Raw genomic sequence first — 17,707 nt, forward strand, 5'->3', positions numbered from 1 at the left:
AAACATGGTCACAGAATCACAGTTACACATGCAACATCCCAATTACAAAAGTATTACAAAATGTGATAGAAATACAGGAAGACTACTGAATAATCATAAAGCATACGCAGGAGCAAAACCACCTGACACTGCAGCTGTGGTGGAACTACAAGTTCCAGGAGGCCCTGTTGGCTTTAGGGACGTGTATTTCTACTGCAGCTGGTTTTTAGTGGAAGTTCTATATTCATATAACAGTCCATTTTATCATTCAGTCCTTTATAGGAAGCCATGCATCAATAAAAAGAAACAATGCCTGCTAAGAACGCACATTGTTACCAGACTTGCAAACTAAAGCTGGCCATAGATGGATCGAATTGTGACCCATGTGTAAATGGAATTTCGATTAATATTGACTTTTATAAAACGGGCTTGCTGGAAGTTTTTTTTTTTTTTTTTTTTCCTCAATCAGCTGGCTGCAGCTGCTGATCAGTGTATTGTGACTGGAGAGTCCTGCTGTCCTTGCAGGGAGACAAAAAAATAAAATTTGAGGGGGATGGAGGAATCCATTCCCCCCCCCCCCCCCTGTTCAGCCCACTGGCTGATCGCAAATAAAAAGATCATTTAATGGGCAGCTAAAGATAAGCTGGCAGAACTTGATCACTCGTGATCCTCTCACGGGGAGGAAGAATGGGGAGATGCTAATGTAAACAAGCATCTCCCTGTTCTGCCTAGTGACAGAGTCAGTGATCTCTGCTCCTTGTGATCGGAGCAGAGATCAGTGATGTGTCAGACAGCCACGCCCCCCACAGTTAGAAACACGCCCCTAGGACACACTTAACCCCTACCCTGCCCCCTAGTGGTTAACCCCCTTCACTGCCAGTGTAATTTACACAGGAATCGGTGCATTTGTATAGCACTGATTGCTGTATAAATGACAATGTTCCCAAAAATGTCCAATGTGTCTGCCTTAATATCGCAGTCATGATAAAAAAAATCCCTGATCGCCACCATTACTAGTAAAAATATAGGTCATTAAAAGTAATTGCATAAGACAACTTAAGTCCATTTTCAAAGCAAAACTTATTCTTTTAACGAACGAAACATGATGTATTCCTGACAATTTTTTATAAACCAATAACAATATCAATTCTCCAAAGCCCAGAATCCTATAGGGGGCTTATAGTACTGAGATGAAGAAAAATATAAAAATAAATAAATAAATATAAGTATGTCGCCCCTGCCGACAGAGGAACATGTACCACATCACTAACTAACTAGTCTATTCCTCTAGTTCCTCTCCAATCAACCTTTTCCCTTCATCTGATTGTAAAAATGACTCCCAGGGAGCCCAGATTTGCAATATACATTCCCTTTCCTCCAAAGACACATGTATCAATTTTTCCATGATCCCGATTCTTCTTACTTTATTTAGCCAATTAGAGATTCGGGGTGCCCCTGTCTCTTTCCAGCATGTGGTGATGCAGATTTTAGCTGCATTCACCAAGTGGACCAGGTGCCTTCCCATGTCTCATCTTTATTGCTGTAGATAACTATTCTATTGTTATTGGTAACTCAAATATTCTTCGCGTCAGAGACGGCAGTCTCTCCAAGAGGATTTAAGATATTCTTCTAATGATGAAGAAGACTGGCAAGGCATCGGGAGATTATACAATGAAGTATAATATTTTCTAAATTCCTCTACAATATCTTTTGGTATTGAAGATTTTAGACCACCTTTTGTTTTGATATAAGGTATATATGAAAGAAGTTGTTGTTTTTTTAGTTTTCTGGCTAACACCCTGATTCATATATTACCCTCTTCCCTTGCTGTAGTGTTGCCATTGCCTTATACCACAAGAGATCAGAGAGTTGTCTTCTTAGCCCTTGTACACACGGTCGGAGATTCCGACGGAATGTGTCCGATCGGACCGTTTTGTCGGATATTCTGACTGTGTGTGGTCTACATCGGACTGTTTCCGTCGGAATATCCGTCGGACCAAGTTTTCCAACTTGTTGGTAACATTTTCAGACAAAATGCTCCGATCGGACATACTCCGATCATGTGTAGAGAATTCCGATCGGACAAAGTGCCACGCATGCTCAGATCAAATTCCTACACCAAAGCTATTGGCTACTAGCCTGAACGTAGTCCCGTCGTAACGAAATAACATCATCACGTCGGATTTTCCAACAACTTTGTCCGACCGTGTGTATGCAACATTTTCGGACAAAATCCGACGGATTTGGTTGTTGGAATCTCCGACCGTGTGTACAAGGGCTTAGATGTGCTAATTCTATTCTCATTTCATTCCCCACTGTCTTATGTTGTATCTCTATTTCCCTTATCCTTAAACTACCTGTCTGCTCTTCTCTGGCCCTCTTCATTCAGGATCCATGTTTTATTAGAATTCCTCTAATTACTGCCTTGTGGGCTTCCCTTGCTGTCCCCGCATCAGTCTCTCCATTGTCATTGATTTGAAAATACGAATCGATTTCTTTAAAGCGGAGGTCCACCCTAAAGAGGACCTTCCGCTCATCGGAACCCCCCCCCCCCCCCCTCCGGTTCCACAATTGGCACCTTTCAGGGGGGAGGGGGGTGCAGGTACCTGTAGAGTATCTGCACCCACTTCCGGGATAGCTCTCTGCGGAAAGGGGTGTAGATTACGCCCCTTTCCGAAAGTCCCCTGCTGCCTGCTGGGAAACACACAGATCCCAGAGGCAGCGGGGACCGTCCTTATTGCACAGCGCGACTCGCGCATGCGCAGTAGAGAACCGGGAAATGAAGCCGAAAGGCTCCACTTCCTGATTCCCATACCCAAGATGGCGGCGGCAGCACCCGAGAGACAATCGGGAGATCGGCTTCGGGTGCCGACATCGCGGACGCGCTGGACAGGTAAGTGTCACTATTTTAAAAGTCAGCAGCTGCAGTATTTGTAGCTGCTGGCTTTTAAAAAAAAACAAAAAACGTGGCGTCCCGGCGGACTCCCGCTTTAACCACATCTTCTCATATTTTATAAAGAGAAATCTATTTGTGAATATCGTTGATGGGGACTTGAAAAATATGTAAAATCCCTCTCTTCTGCATGAAAGGCCAGCTAATCATCTCCTTATGTGCATATCTATGTAGGCGCCCAATTACATCCCTAGGTCTGGACAGGTCTATAGAACGCGGGCCTAGAGCTCTGTGGAGCCTGTCAAATTCAATTTCTCTTGGAGCAATGCTAATCCCTAAGTTTTTGGATATCATCACAAACAAGGGTCTCTAGCTGCACCGTATTTGGGAAACCCAAGTTTCTAAACAGCAGAGTCCCTCTTCTATTGAGAGAGGCAGTAATGCACAAATGCATGAAGTTCATCCAAAACATAACTGATCTCAAACATAATTTTAATAGTCTTCGTGGTTCAGTAAAGAAATGTAAACTTCAGCAGTTGGGGTGTCTGAAGCTAACCAAGATATTTCACACAGGGATAAAAAAAAAGAAGAGCTTGATGTGTGAAAAGAGTCTGTTGCTAGCAAAAACCATGCAAAGGTAGAAGAATATTCTTCTGGCAGCCGCAAACCATTCCCAGGTCCACGGTCTACATCATTTAATAAAAAAAAATTAAAAAAAATCAGCCTCCGCTCGCTCCACCCAAGCCACATCCCCAACATGTTTTATGGCAAAAAAACACGTTGGAGGCGTAGCTTGGAACGGAGCAAGCTGAGGCTGATTTTTTATTTTTTTTTATTAATTTTTTTGTTAGAATGCAATTAATAACAATGCTCACAAGATTTGGATGACAAGAAAGACAATATACGGTATGTTAGTATAAGCTGAACAGGAGCCTAACAGTGCATTCTAGTGTGCATGGACCCACTCCAACCCTACACCCTCACAGGGGCTTCCTATGGTTGCCTGAGCGGGATCGGCAAGTAATTAATATTCAGGGTAGCAGGAACCGTATTTCTTATACCTTGCAGAGTTTAAAAAAAGGAATGGGAAATTGTAAATGGCAGCCTCAAGATACCCTTATCAAATATTGTTATACAGATAATCAGGAGCTGGTCTGTTGAACTTAGAAGCCAGCTGAAGGCTTTCAGAGAGTGAACACATTTCTCATCCATAACAGAAAATGTTCCAAAAAGTTAGCTGCCAATGTAGGTGCCTTGCTTACATAGTTTCAGGGATTCAGTTGGTCCAGGGCAAGGAAATAATCATAATCATAATCCCAATACCAACAAGACAATTTTTTTCAACGTGTTAACTGGCCCCATATTCTCCTGCATCCAAAGGCTGCCCAAAGGTCCTGCAGAAGAGTAGGGTTAGCGGGGGACACCAGTGGTCTCCTTCCTCTTTCAGCATATTCCAGGCCTCCTGCATGCCACGGGGTGTAAGTTTGTGGGAGGTAAACATGGTCCGGTAGCAGCAACTGTTGTGCGGGATGGATGCAGAACCTGCTATCTTAGCAACATGTTGGGGGGCAATACCAGCTGCCTTTGCCAAGATGCCAGTGTAAACATCTTCAACTGTAGGCCAAGGGCCATTTCCAGCTTCCTGCAAAAGGTGACCAGCTGCTCCAAGAGACACAATGTAGCTGGTGCCACTACAATACGGAGGGAAATGGTCTCCGGCATAAAGCTCATGTGACACATAGTGCCGATTCTCTGGATCACGAAAGGCAGGGACATGCCAGTGTATCCGGCCAAGATACTGGAGTTCCTGGTGCTGCTCCTTCAGAAAGGCTGACAGTGCTAGAGTGTTGACAAAGACATCGTCATCGGTCTTGAGCAAAAAGCGAGCACCTTGGCACTTCTGCAAGGCCCATACCAATCCAGTCAGGGTTTTCAGTGTCAGGTTCCGGTAAGAGTCTGTGAAGTTGGCTTGAATGATGTCTCCATGAGCGACTGCCTCATGCACCAGGGCTGACCTCTCTTCTGCTTTATCAGGAACCGCCAAGACGAATAGAGTCAGAGATGAAGAAGATGTGGCAGAGGAGAGACTCCCCCAAGTTTGCCGGATTGCATCTCTCCTATCTCTATGGGAAGGAGCACTGGAGACTAAGACAAGGAGTAAGGGTGGCGGAGAGCAAGCATTGGCAGGAGAGAGCAGGAAAGGTGGCAAAGGGATGCTGGCGAGTCGAGAAGAGGAAAGCTGAGAAGGGTTTGGGTAGAAGATGGGCAGTGCCCGAGACAAACACTCTTCCAGATACCCGGAAAGAGACAGAAATAGCAGCAGGAGAAGTGAAGAGATGAGAAGAAACATGGAAGAGCAGCGCCGTCTATGAATGAAGAACAAGCGCAGGCAAGTACCAATAATTGGTCGCATGATGTGAAGAGCTGGATACTTCCCAGTTCTCTAAGCTCTTCTATGTGATCCTAGCGGAATGCAACCGGCTTACTCTTCACCTGGGTTCTTTGGGTGGCGACTTGCGATCACATCCTATCAGGACTCAGTTGTTGTCTTTGCTTGATGGAAGATTGAGAGGTGGGATTTGGGCTTTATTTTCTGAAGAACAGGTTCAGTGCATGAATATACCGAGGTGTGTCTTCACATCTTGAGCAATTCTGAGCTAATATGCATTTCATAACGCCTGAGGACAAAACAGAAAAATGAGTAAAAGAAAGTTGTTCCTTGATATCAGTTGTGGGTCACAGAGAGATAAAAAAGAAATCACAAGATTATTTTTTTTTTTTTTTAAGGACTGTAAGGACCCAATACCAACAAGACATATTTCCAACTTGTTAACAGGATCCATTTTCTCCTTCATTCAAAGGCTGCCCAAATGTCTTGCAGAAGAGTAGTTAGCGGGGGACACCAGTGGTTTATACTACTAACGAATAATGCTGGTGATAAGGTTATGGCAAACCTTTAAGTATTAGTGAAGGTTTTTTTTTTTAAATGACAAACATGTTATACTTACCTTCTCTGTGTAATGGTTTTGCACAGAGCATCCTGGATCCCCCTCTTCCCCCTCCCCCCGCCAGCGCCCTGGGCTTCCCCCTCCCTGCCGAGTGTCCCCGTAGCAAGCCACTTGCTTTGGAGGTAACGTGTGTGCTCGCAGCTGGGCCCTGCTCTTTATTTTCAAAAAACATTCTGCCCCTGCCCCACGATCGCAAGCTCTGATTTACAGCAGCGAGAGCCAATGGCTGGGAGACATTGCCCCGATGTGCGGCTGCAGAGATTGGGAAATGTCTCACTTCCTGTGATTAGCGCCGTGCCGACTTCCTGGCGGGCTCTGCAGGTAGGCTATGTGAACACGCCGGAGATCATCCTTAGTACACGCTATATTATTGTTTTTCTTTATTTCCTTTTTTTCCCCCCACGAAAGCGGAGTTACCCTTTATACTGATACATAAACTTAGAATTCATGAGAACCTCAGCAATGTCTAAAAGTCACTAAATAATGGGAGGCTGCAGAGTAAATATGAGGGAAGACGGAGTTGGGGTGTGACTGTATTGGGAGGGTGTCAGGTTGGGGGAGGGGGGGGGGATTAGTGGGGTGTCAGGTTGGGGGAGGGGGAATGGCGGGGTGTCAGGTTGGGGGAGGGAGGATTAGTGGGGTGTCAGGTTGGGGGAGGGGGAATGGTGGGGTGTCAGGTTGGGGGAGGGGGGGATTAGTGGGGTGTCAGGTTGGGGGAGGGGGGATTAGTGGGGTGTCAGGTTGGGGGAATATTAGGGTGTCAGTTTGGGGTAGGAGGGATTAGTGGGGTGTCAGGTTGGTTGATTAATGGGGTGTCAGGCTGGGGGAGGGAGGATTGGTGGGGTGTCAGGTAGGGGGAGGGGGATATGAATACAGGTATGACACACAGAAGGAGGAGGTGGGGGGAGGTTTGTATGTGCGATAGATATCGTACATACAAACCTCCCCCCACCTCCTCCTTCTGTGTGTGTGTGTGTGTGTGTGTGTATATATATATATAACATCGGTCTCTCCTCCATACAATAATAACACAACACTCCTATGCTCAGGCACATAGCGGCCATATCTCTCTCACCTCATTCCTCTCCTTGCTCTCAATATATGGTTAATGAAGGTGGGTGTGGTCAGGAAGCTTGTCGCTATGGTAGCGGCTGCGGGCGGAAGTGCGGAGTGTTTCCGGGTGAGAGGGCGGCACGTTTCCCGGTACGGAGAGAAGGTGAGGTCTGGGGTGTATGTATCCCGTATGGGGCCCTCACAGTTCCATTATGCATATATTGGGGGGGCCCGATGTGTGTGTGTCAGTCTGGGGCCCTCCACAGCGACCAATCACATCCGGGCACAACCCCCCCCCCCCCCCCCCCCCACTCCAGACCTGCGATCTCCAAGAAATCAGGACATATAATATGAGATCAGTCCATACACGGGGGTCTTCTCTTCTCCTGGGTGTAGTGCACATATCCATCTGGTGTCATCAGATCGGGGACAATCTGATTGGGCGGAATGTTGCATGTGTTCGATGTGTCTGAGCCAACCGATCGCTGGATCCGCCGTTCTCCCAGCGACTATTCCCGGCATCTGGTCAACTTTAGTCATTGGAAAAAGCAAAAGGGAGGAATATAACCTCTGTAAGGTTTACCTTTGCCATATGTGTCCCTGTTGGGGAGATTTCCCTTCACTTCCTGTCCCCATAGGCAAACAGGAAGTGAGAAGAAATCCCTGCAATGTGAGGACATGGGGGGGGGGGGGGGGGGTCCCCATTGGAAGATTTCTCCTCTATTCCTGTTCTGGTGATAACCCAAAAAAATGTGGGATTTTCTTTCACTCTCAGCGATAGCAGTCACCAGGACAAACAGTGAGCCTCCCTAACTGAGACACAGAAATAAAACCTGACAGGGGTTATAATCCATCTCCACTCCATCCAAAACGTAACCACTTCATTACCGAGCCTGTTTCTGAGATTTGGTGTTTAAAAGTTGAATTTTTTTCTCTTTTTTTTTGCTAGGAAATTACTTGGAACCCCCAAACGTACATTTTTGTCACACTTTCTGTCACACCGTATTTGAGCAGCGGTCTTACAAGCGCACTTTTTTTTGGGGAAAAAATACACTTTAAAAAAAATAAGACAACAGTAAAGTTAGACCAATTTTTTTATATATTGTGAAAGATAATGTTACGCCGAGTAAATTGATACCCAACATGTTACGCTTCAAAATTGCGCCCGCTCGTGGAATGCCCTTTAAAATCTCCATAGGCGACATTTAAAAAATTCTACAGGTTGCATGTTTTACGTTACAGAGGAGGTCTAGGGCTAGAATTATTGCTCTCGCTCTAATGATCGCGGCGATACCTCACGTGTGGTTTGAACACGGTTTTCATATGTGGGTGCTAATCATGTATGTGTTCCTTTCTGCACACAAGCTCGACGGGATGGGGCGTGTTTAAAAATTATTTTTTCATTTATTTTGCTTTTTATTTTTTCATTGTTCTTTAAAAAAAAAAAAAAAAAAAAGTGTCACTTTTATTCCTATTACAAGGAATGTAAACATCCCTTGTTATAGGAAAAAAAAAAGCATGACAGGGCCTCTTAAATATATGAGATCCGGGGTCAAAAAGACCTCACATCTCATATTTACACTAAAATGCAATAAAAAAAAATAACATTTTTGTCATTTGAAAAAAATGATTAATAAAATAAAAAAAGTCCCTTTTTTTTTTTTTTAAAGAGGTATGGGGGGAAACAGCGGAAGGGAGGGGGGCTCTCTCCCACCCGCAATAAAAGTGATCTTGCGGCGAATCCGACACGGAGACCACTTTTATCTAAAAGAGAATGGCCGACTCTTGAAGAGGATACTGGGGTTATGGTAGCTAGCTGTTACCATAGCAACGGTATTCCTCTTCAAAGTTCAGGAACATCCTACAGGAAGGAAGTGATTAAAGGAAAAACTGCCTTTAAGACCCCTTTCACACCACACCGCCCTTTGCGTCGGCGGTAAAACGCCGCTATTTTTAGTGGCGTTTTACTGCCGGATTTGCCGCACATTTTGGCCGCTAGCGGGGCGATTTTACCCCCGCTAGCGGCCGCAAAAAGGGTTAAAACCACCGGCAATATACGTCGCAATAGCGGTGTTTTGCCGGCGGCATTACAGCGCTGCCCCATTTGATTTCAATGGGAAGCAGCGGTGGAGGAGCGCTAATCACACCGCTCCAAAGAAGCTGCTGGCAGGACTTTTTTCTGACATCCTGCCAGCGCACCGCTGTAGTGTGAAAGCCCCCGGGGGGCATTAAAATGATCAAATCGGTAGATACAATTTATTACTCAACTTAAACCGGAGGTCCACCCTAAAATAAAAAATGACATTAACGTTCTCAAAAAAAAATAATAATAATTTGGGGGAAAAAATTTTTTTTTTTTTTTTTTTTTTAGCTTACTAGAAATGCCTGTTGCTAGGCAGTCTTCCTAATCTGCCTCTTCCGCGGCACTGTTTGGTCACTTCCTCCTCTTCAGCGAGCTTCCCCATTGTCTTCTGGGACCTGTGTGTCCCATAAAGCAACGGGGCCATTCACACAGCGCCTCGTGAATGCGTAGATGGGCAGTGAAGCTGCCTGTTTCCCTTAGTTAGCATGGCGGCGCCAGATCCGATGGTCGGATCAGCCTCGGGAAGGCACGACATCATGGGCTCTCTGGACGGGTAAGTGTCCTTATTAAAAGCCAGCAGCTACAGTGTTTAGTTGCTGACTTAAAAAAAAAAAACAGCAGCTAGCTGAAATAACCCCGGCATCCCCATGTTCGGCCAGCGGTCTGGTACAAGATAAAAGTGGTCTCCATGGTGGATTTGCTGCGAGATCACTTTTATCGACGATGGAGGGCCCCCCCCCCCCCTGCCGCAATCCAGTGCCCTCCGGCGCGTACCAGAGCCGTCGGCAGCGGCGGAGGCGATCGGATCCTTCTCAGTGCTGTGCATAGAGACAAGTGAGGGGTAGATGCCCCCACCCATCTCCATGACACTGCACAGCGGAAGCGACATCATAATGTCTTAAAGAGACTTTTTTTTTTTTTTTTTGTCATTTTTTTTCAAATTACAGTTTTTTTTTTATTTATTTATTGCATTTTAGTGTAGATGTGAGGTCTTTTTGACACCAGATCTCATATTTAAGAGGTCCTGGCATGCTTTTTTTTTCTATTACAATTTACATTCCTTGTAATAGGAAAAAAAGTGACAACAAAAAAAATTGTTAACTTTACTGTTTTTAGTATTTTTTTTTTATTCATTGAAGTGATTTTTTTTTTTTTCCCAAAAAATTGCATTTGAAAGACTGCTGGGCAAATACAGTGTGACATAAAATATTGCAGCAATTGTCATTTTATTCCCTAGGGTCTCTGCTAAAATATATATAATGTTTGGGGGGTCCAAGTCATTTTCTGGCAAAAATATTGTTTTTAACTTAAAGCGGAGCTCCATCCTAAAGTGGAACTTCCGCTCATTGGAACCCTCCCCCCCCCACCTCCGGCGCCACAATTGGCACCTTTCAGGGTGGAGGGGGGTGCAGGTACAGTACAGGTATCTGCACCCACTTCCGGCATAGATATCCGCATAATCTACGCCCCTTTCCGCAGGTCCCCCGCTGTCTGCTGGGAAACACACGGATCCCAGAGACAGCGGGGACCATCCTTATTGCACAGCGCGACTCGCGCATGCGCAGTAGGGAACTGGGAAATGAAGCCGCAAGGCTCCACTTCCTGATTCCCATACCCAAGATGGCGGCGGCAGCACCCGAGAGACGACCGAGAGATCGGCTTCGGGTGCCGACATCGCGGGCGCGCTGGGCGGGTAAGTGTCCTTATTTTAAAAGTCAGCAGCTGCAGTATTTGTAGCTGCTGGCTTTTTAAAAAAAAAAAAAAACGGTGGACTCCCGCTTTAAGAAAGAAGTGTCAGAAAAAGATTTAGACTAAGTGGTTAAACTTCCTGCATTTACACTTTCATCCTGGCTATTTATTTACACAGATGTTCTATCCCTTTTGATCCAAGAAGGAAGCTTGGTTACAATGTTGCAAGTTAAAAAAAAAAACTTGGCAGACTGCCCCAAGTGAGTTGATTTTCTCCACTTCTTTATATGAAAGAGATGGTCAGAGGGGGTGAGTCGTGATCCCATTTTTTTTTTTTTTAACAATTAATCGTGCAGCTCTAGTGCCTGCATATGAAAATGGTGGTCAAACCACACAGGTGAGGTATCGCTGCGATCGGTAGAGCAGTAATTCTGTAACCTAAAACATGCAACCTGTAGAATTTTTATTTTTTTTTTAAATGTCGCCTATGGAGATTTTAAGGGTAAAAGTTTGTCCCCATTCCACGAGCAGGCGCAATTTTGAAGCGTGACATGTTGGGTATCAATTTACTCGGCATAACATTATCTTCCACAAAATAAAAAGAAACTGCGCTAATTTTACTGTTGTCTTATTTTTAATTAAAAAAAAAAGTGTATTTAAAAAAAAAAAAAAAATGGGACAGAAAGTATTGCAACAACCGCCATTTTATTCTCTAGGGTGTTAGAAAAAAAAATGTATAATGTTTGGGGGTTCGAAGTAATTTTCTAACAAAGTTTTTAACTTGTAACCACCACATCTAAAAAAAGAGGCCTGGTCTTAAAGTGGTTGGTTTAGCATCTGATTGAATAATCAAGAAGGTTGGGGGATGGGGGCATTAGATAAAAAAAAAAAAAAAAATCATGTTTGCACACTACAAGCCCCTTAGTCCCTATTGATCGGCGCTGGTGTCATCCTGACATGTTTCAGGAAGTAGGGGAATTGCTTACGTGAAGGTAGCCAGCACAGGTTATGGTGAGAAGAGAATAAAGCGTGTGCCAGCAAACTGACGATCGTGGGTAGGTGACGGGTGGATCGCATCCAACCCCAGGAACTTATTCCCTGAGTTTTCCACTTTGCTTACTTCTCCTCCTCTATACTGCTGGCATTCATCTGTGCAGGTAGGAAAATATATAGCATGTGTTCCACTAAATGCCGACCTTCTTCCTTCCGTTGCTTGATTCACCCGTATGCTCCCTTGCCCCCCACAGTGCTGCCGGTGTTCTGCCGTATAGTGTCCGGCCATCATATAGCGTCCGCCCCGCATGCGCAGTACGGAGCAGACGAAGCTTCGGAAAATTTCCGAAGCTGAACGGCGCCTGCGCCGTGAGTGGAGGTGGTAGCCCCACCATCCAAGCGGACATAGGGTTGTGAGTATTAAAGGGCCCCTCGCGGGAGAGCTTCGCTCGCCACGCTTTGGGCTCGGCCTCACTGCGCTCGGCTCTTTTTTATTCCTACTCTATGTCCACTTGGATAGTGGGGCTAGAACCTGGACTCGCTTCGCAGGCGGCATTCATACTCGGCAATTTTCGGAATCTGTGTTTCTGTGTACTGCGCATGCGCAGTACACAGCGGACACTATCCGATGGAGGACGTTATTAGACAAGACACCGGCTTCTCTTCTCCCACTGAATGCTGGGGAGGATTTTTTTGGGACTGAAAGCGTGTGTGTCGGTGATCAATATTGATCGTTCCTGTGTTCATTCATTGCTGAAGTAAACTGTTCACTATGCTTCAGTTTGTGAATGAACAGGAAGCCGCTCAGCACTGAGTGCTCTTCCATTGTTGCGCTAAAATCGTGTGGCATAAACAGTTTGACCTACCACTGTTATTTTCCAGGGTGTCTGCTTTCAGAAAACATATCATGTTTGGGGGTTTCATCTAATCTTCAGGCCTAAAATTATTTGTTTTAAATAAGTGGGTGGTTTGGGAAATGGCTCTGGTGGTGAAAGGATTAATCCTGAATTCACATGGCTGGCGGGTGGTAGGAAAGCTCTGGATTTGGGGGGGGGGGGGTTATGTGAAAGCAGAAGTACTGCAGGCTCCTCCCCTCCATGCCATTGGAGCCCCTTTAGCGCTCCGTGTCAGCAGTTGCAATGTGGCAACATCGAGCCATTCCTGCATTGTTAGTGTGGATGCCGAACAACAGAGAGGAGAGCGCCGGCTGCCAGTGGAGTGAGGGGTGAGGTGAGTAAAACTGCTTGTTATTTGTAACCTAAGCAAAAATTAGCATTTGTCCCTTGTGGGATGGGGGACGGCCCCAGTGTAAGGGTAGGTAAACATCAGACATAAAAATGTGAACAAGGCATACCCCTCTATTGTGTATACTTGTCTCAATCCAGAGCAATGAGTGTCGTTTCTATCTGCTTCCTTTCCTTATCAGCATGAGTCACTTCTGACAAGTTTTCCTGACACCTTGAGAGAAATGGTGACAGGGGAGGGACCTCCAGCTAATTGACAGCCACAGCTCTGACCCTTTCTGTGTCGTGTCTTTCTTTGCCATCTCTTGCCTTGCCCTGCCTCTGCGCGCCTTGCCCTGCCCTGCCTCTGCGCGCCTTGCCCTGCCCTGCCTCTGCGCGCCTTGCCTTGCGCGCCTTGCCCTGCCCTGCCTCTGCGCGCCTTGCCTTCCCTGCAATCAGCTCTCAGAGCTCTCCTCACTGAGTGTAGCTTCAGCTCTCTGCCCCCTTTTTTTCTGAACTCTCAGACAATCTTTATAAGTTCTAGCTTGTAAACAGATGTACAGCTCATGTAGGAGGATCTCTGTGTATCACTTCAGACCAGTCACCTCAATGGATATATGTAAGGGTTTACAACCACTTTAATCCCCCAGGAGTTCAGCTTTGAGCCCCCATTCACACCGGTGTGACTTGTCGTGCGATTTGCATTGTCCAGAATCGCATAGGTCGCACCATATTGTTGGCAGCGAAACTGCTTAAATCGGCGTGACACAGACTTTGCTGTGCCTCACCCATTTGAAAGAGAAGTTCCTGCACTATTTCTGGCAATTTCAGGTGGGACTTGCATAGATGTGTGCAGGAAGTCACGGCGACCTGCATTTCAAGTGAAGTCGCAAAGCTGCATTCAGTGTGAACAGGGGCTAAAGATTGAATACATTTTTTTTTTTTTTTTTTTTTAATTTGAACTTCCTTTTGGGAAGCGGATGGATGGATGTGTTTTTCTGGACAATGTTCAGGCTACCGGTGATTTGACCACAAGCTCTGCGCTGACCTCTAAGGAAGTTTGTCATTCCGAGATAATGATACATTTTATCTACAAACCAATGTTGCCATGGTTATGAAGAAGAGTAATGTATTTTTTGGGTGGTAAATAAGAGGATAGCTGGGGGCGGATTACATAGACTGGGACTGTACTGTGTTCTACCCTCTAGTCGCATAACAGAAGCTAATTTATAATCGTTTCCTTTCTATTAGATGGCATCCCAATTACAGGAGAAGTTACAAGCCGAAGTGACGAAGTACCAGCAGATCCAGAAAGGTGAGCTACAGACTGGAGGAGGATTGTGGACGGGGGGAGGTTTGTTTCCCATTATGTGAACGCTGGCCTCCAGCCTTCCCTTCAGTCTTGCACAGTTGTACCGGCTCATCTCCTGGACTGAAATGGCTTATTCCGATTTTGCTGCATGCCGTGAACTTTTCAGTGTGCACTAGAAGTTGCAGCAAGTCAGGTAAAGTCGGGCTAATTTTTCTGGCTGGAGTACGTCTAGCATCAACTATGCCTTTCCTCCCCAGCCTGACTGTTCCTGGCTCACCATTTTCATACATTTTGGATTTCAGTTCTTTCAATCATGGAGGCTCAGGATTACATGTAGGTGTTACCTAGGGCAGTCTGCATGTAAAAACTGCCAAGGAGAACTCCTCCTCCAGACCTACACCTGTCCTTGCATTCTGATATTTGCATATCTACTTCCAAGAAGCAGCTCACTGCGTGCATCGGGGCTCAGGCCTGTATTGCACAGAGACCCAGCGATGACATCACTGTGTCCAAAACACCACAAACATGTAGCAGAATACATTTTGGCTTAAATTTATGACAAAATTAGATTTTATTGTATTTCTTTTAAAAATAGAAGGAAGGAAATGTATAAAAAAAATTTTTTTTCAAAATTTCTGCTCTTTTTTTTTTTTTTTTTTTTTCGCTTATATCGCAAAAAATAAAAAACGGAGTCGTGAATAAATACCACCAAAAGTAAGCTCTATTTGTGCGAACAAAATGATAAAAATGTCATTTAGGTACAGCGTAGCATGACTGCGCAACTGTCATTTAATGTGCGCTGAAAGCTGAAAAATGGTCTAGGAAGGAAGGGGCCAAAAGTGCCCTGTATTGATGTGGTTAAACAATAAATAAGCAGGCATTGCTGATGGAAAAAACACCCAGAAATGTGGAAATTTATATCCTACTGAAAATCAGATTAAATCTAAATATGATGTCAAATATATAGACCACAGGCAGCATAAGTACATCTCTCCGCATCGGAAAGATGCCAGTGGAAGGCCTCTCGTAAGATTGAGAGAAAGACGCGCTCTGTCTGAGGCATAAGGACAATCATGAACATAGAACTAAATTAAAATACTGAAAATAATAATGTAACATGTAAAGACATCAATCTAAAGGGACTAAATGGATGCGAAAGGGGAAATATGTGACATGATGTACTTAAAGCAGAGCTATAGGAATGGCTGGGACAGACCATGCTATGATGTTATTACAGGAAAGGGAGAACAAGTGTTATTTACGCCTGGTTAATGAAGCAATTTATGTCCCAGTAGACATTCATGCCATGGGTCGATTGACACTTGAGCTCATGTATCCAGAAGGTCTCAAGTCATGACACGCCGCGCAAGCATGAGTCTCCCCTCCAATGAGGGACAAACCTATCAATGATCTGGAACTGGGTACCTGCCGGATCTTTCCCATGGTGCTCCAAATAATGACAGGAGACGGTATGCTTATTGCATCCCTTTATTTAATTTTGGCTAGATGTTCGTTAACCCTGATGGCGAAATTCCTGATGGTACGGCCCACATTGTTTTTTTTTTTTTTTTTACATGGGCAAGTAACGAGATACACTATGAACCTAGTCACGCATGTAGTGAAATGTTTCATAGAGTAGCCGTGCATGGTGACTGTGGACGTAAAAGTATAATTGTGTTGTCTCCCGAAAACATTTCAATCGAAGTTGTGTGGGGTTTTTTTTTTTTTTTTTAATGATTTATGTTATAAACCTTAGCTTCGACTGTACACACGTATGCGGCTTTGGCTCTTGGGGATAACAACCGATGCAACTAAAAGCCGCTCGGCTGTTATCTCAATGGAGCGGGAGGTGATGTTCCCACCTCCTGCCACCTTTCTCCGCTCTTCCTGGGCCTTCCGTCCCACTGGGAGACCCAAGCCAAGATCCGGCACTTCCACTGGCTAGGCTGCGACTGGAATGAAGCCGGAAACGGCTTAGTTCCAGTCTCCTATGTAAAAACACAGAAGCAACGTCACTTCCGGTTTACTCAGCTGCCAATGGTGCCAATTTAAAAAAAAAAAAAAAAAAAAATTACGGCATTCAGAATCAGTCTTTGATGATCTGAATACTTTGAAGCAATAAAAGTGAGCAGAATTTTTTTTTTTTTTTTTTTAGTGACAATGTAAAAGTAAATGAAGAAATAATAAATTATTATTTATTTTTTTAAAGCGCCCCTATCCCCGCGCAGCAAAGAAACCGCATGCGTAAGTCTTGTAAACATGTATGTAAACAGTGTTAAAATCACACATGTGAGATATCTCCGTGATCATAGAGCAATAATTCTAGCAAAAGACGTCGTCCTGACTCTAACCTGGTAACCCATAAATGTTTTTAAAGCACCGCCTATGGACATTTTTAGGTACCGTAGTTTGTGGTCATTCCACAAGTATGCACAATTTTAAAGCATTTGCCAATGCCAATTACCGGTACTGCTTCCTCTTCTTTTTTTATTGTCAAGTTACAGTTTTCAAAGCACACTACAGATGCACAATACAGGCAGTGATGGGTGGCACTGATTGGCACCGATATGTGGCACTTACTGATGGGCACTGATTTGCAGTACTGATAGGTGCACTGACTGATGGGCACTGATGACTGGCACTTATAGGTGCCATTATTGGGCACTGATGGGTGGCGCTGACTGGTGGGCACTGATAGGTGGCAATTATGGGCAATGATAGGTAGACGGTGGCACTGATAATTGCTGGCAGCCTGGCATTAAAAAATTTAATCAACGCTATAAAGAGAGTAACTATACAAGAGCCTCTCTAGATACACCCTGCACTCGTCCTCAGTAAGCCTAGTCAGAATGTAGCAGTGGCCATCTTGTTACACCCAGCCCATATAAATAATGAACTATATGGGCTGGGTGTAACAAGATGTCTGCTGTCACCTTGTGACTGCAGGCTACTGGGGCTGAGTTCAGGGTGTAACAGCCTGTGACGGAGACTCAGGCTGTCACTTCCGTTAACGGCCTGGTCACCGATGTACACGGCTGCGAGTGACCCACACCCCTGCCCACAGGCTTACCTTCGAAGCTCCACTGCACTGCAAGGACTCTGACTGCTCCGCCTTCTCCAACCCACTTCGCCCGCCCACTGACTTGCGGTATCGGGTGACGCATCGGGAGCATTTGCCCGAGTACAAGTACTCGGGCGCATACTCTGTATCGGCATTGGTGCAACCCTATTTGAAAGACTGCTGTGCAAATACCATGTGACATAAAATATTGCAGCGATCCCCATTTTATTCTCTAGGGTCCCTGCTTAAACTTTTTATATTTTATCATTTTATTAGGGGTGCACCGATTGGGTTTTTTGTTGCCGATACCAAAAATTAAAAACACACTAGACCGATACTGATTTATGACGGTTTAAAAAAAAAAAAAATTGTATTTTTTATTTGTATATTTTTAAATAAAATGTATACATTTT

General features: G+C 44.9%; 2 protein-coding genes across 2 annotated transcripts in view; one reads left to right on the plus strand and one right to left on the minus strand.

Moving 5' to 3' along the window:
* Positions 1 to 3,347: 3,347 nt before the first annotated feature.
* On the minus strand, positions 3,348 to 7,058 carry B3GALT4 (beta-1,3-galactosyltransferase 4). Its single transcript, XM_077484690.1, has 2 exons — positions 6,956 to 7,058; positions 3,348 to 5,550 (listed from the first exon to the last, which is right to left on the minus strand). The coding sequence occupies exon 2, from the start codon at positions 5,283 to 5,285 to the stop codon at positions 4,221 to 4,223; it is 1,065 nt and encodes a 354-aa protein (XP_077340816.1). The 5' UTR covers positions 5,286 to 5,550; positions 6,956 to 7,058; the 3' UTR covers positions 3,348 to 4,220.
* PFDN6 (prefoldin subunit 6) overlaps positions 6,972 to 17,707 on the plus strand; it is a 38,970-nt gene continuing 28,234 nt past the window's right edge. The window contains exons 1-2 of the mRNA XM_077484691.1: positions 6,972 to 7,096; positions 14,173 to 14,236. Coding sequence (XP_077340817.1) covers positions 6,989 to 7,096; positions 14,173 to 14,236 — 172 coding nt within the window. The 5' untranslated portion in view covers positions 6,972 to 6,988. The remainder of the gene's footprint in view (positions 7,097 to 14,172; positions 14,237 to 17,707) is intronic.

Source organism: Lithobates pipiens, unplaced genomic scaffold, assembly GCF_037356315.1.
Source record: "Lithobates pipiens isolate NorthernLeopardFrog02 unplaced genomic scaffold, aLitPip1_a1.2 Scaffold_1, whole genome shotgun sequence".
Taxonomy (NCBI): domain Eukaryota; kingdom Metazoa; phylum Chordata; class Amphibia; order Anura; family Ranidae; genus Lithobates; species Lithobates pipiens.

Excerpts from the sequence above, each read along its gene's own strand:
- B3GALT4 (XM_077484690.1), bottom strand. The coding sequence starts at position 5,285 with ATGCGACCAATTATTGGTACTTGCCTGCGCTTGTTCTTCATTCATAGA.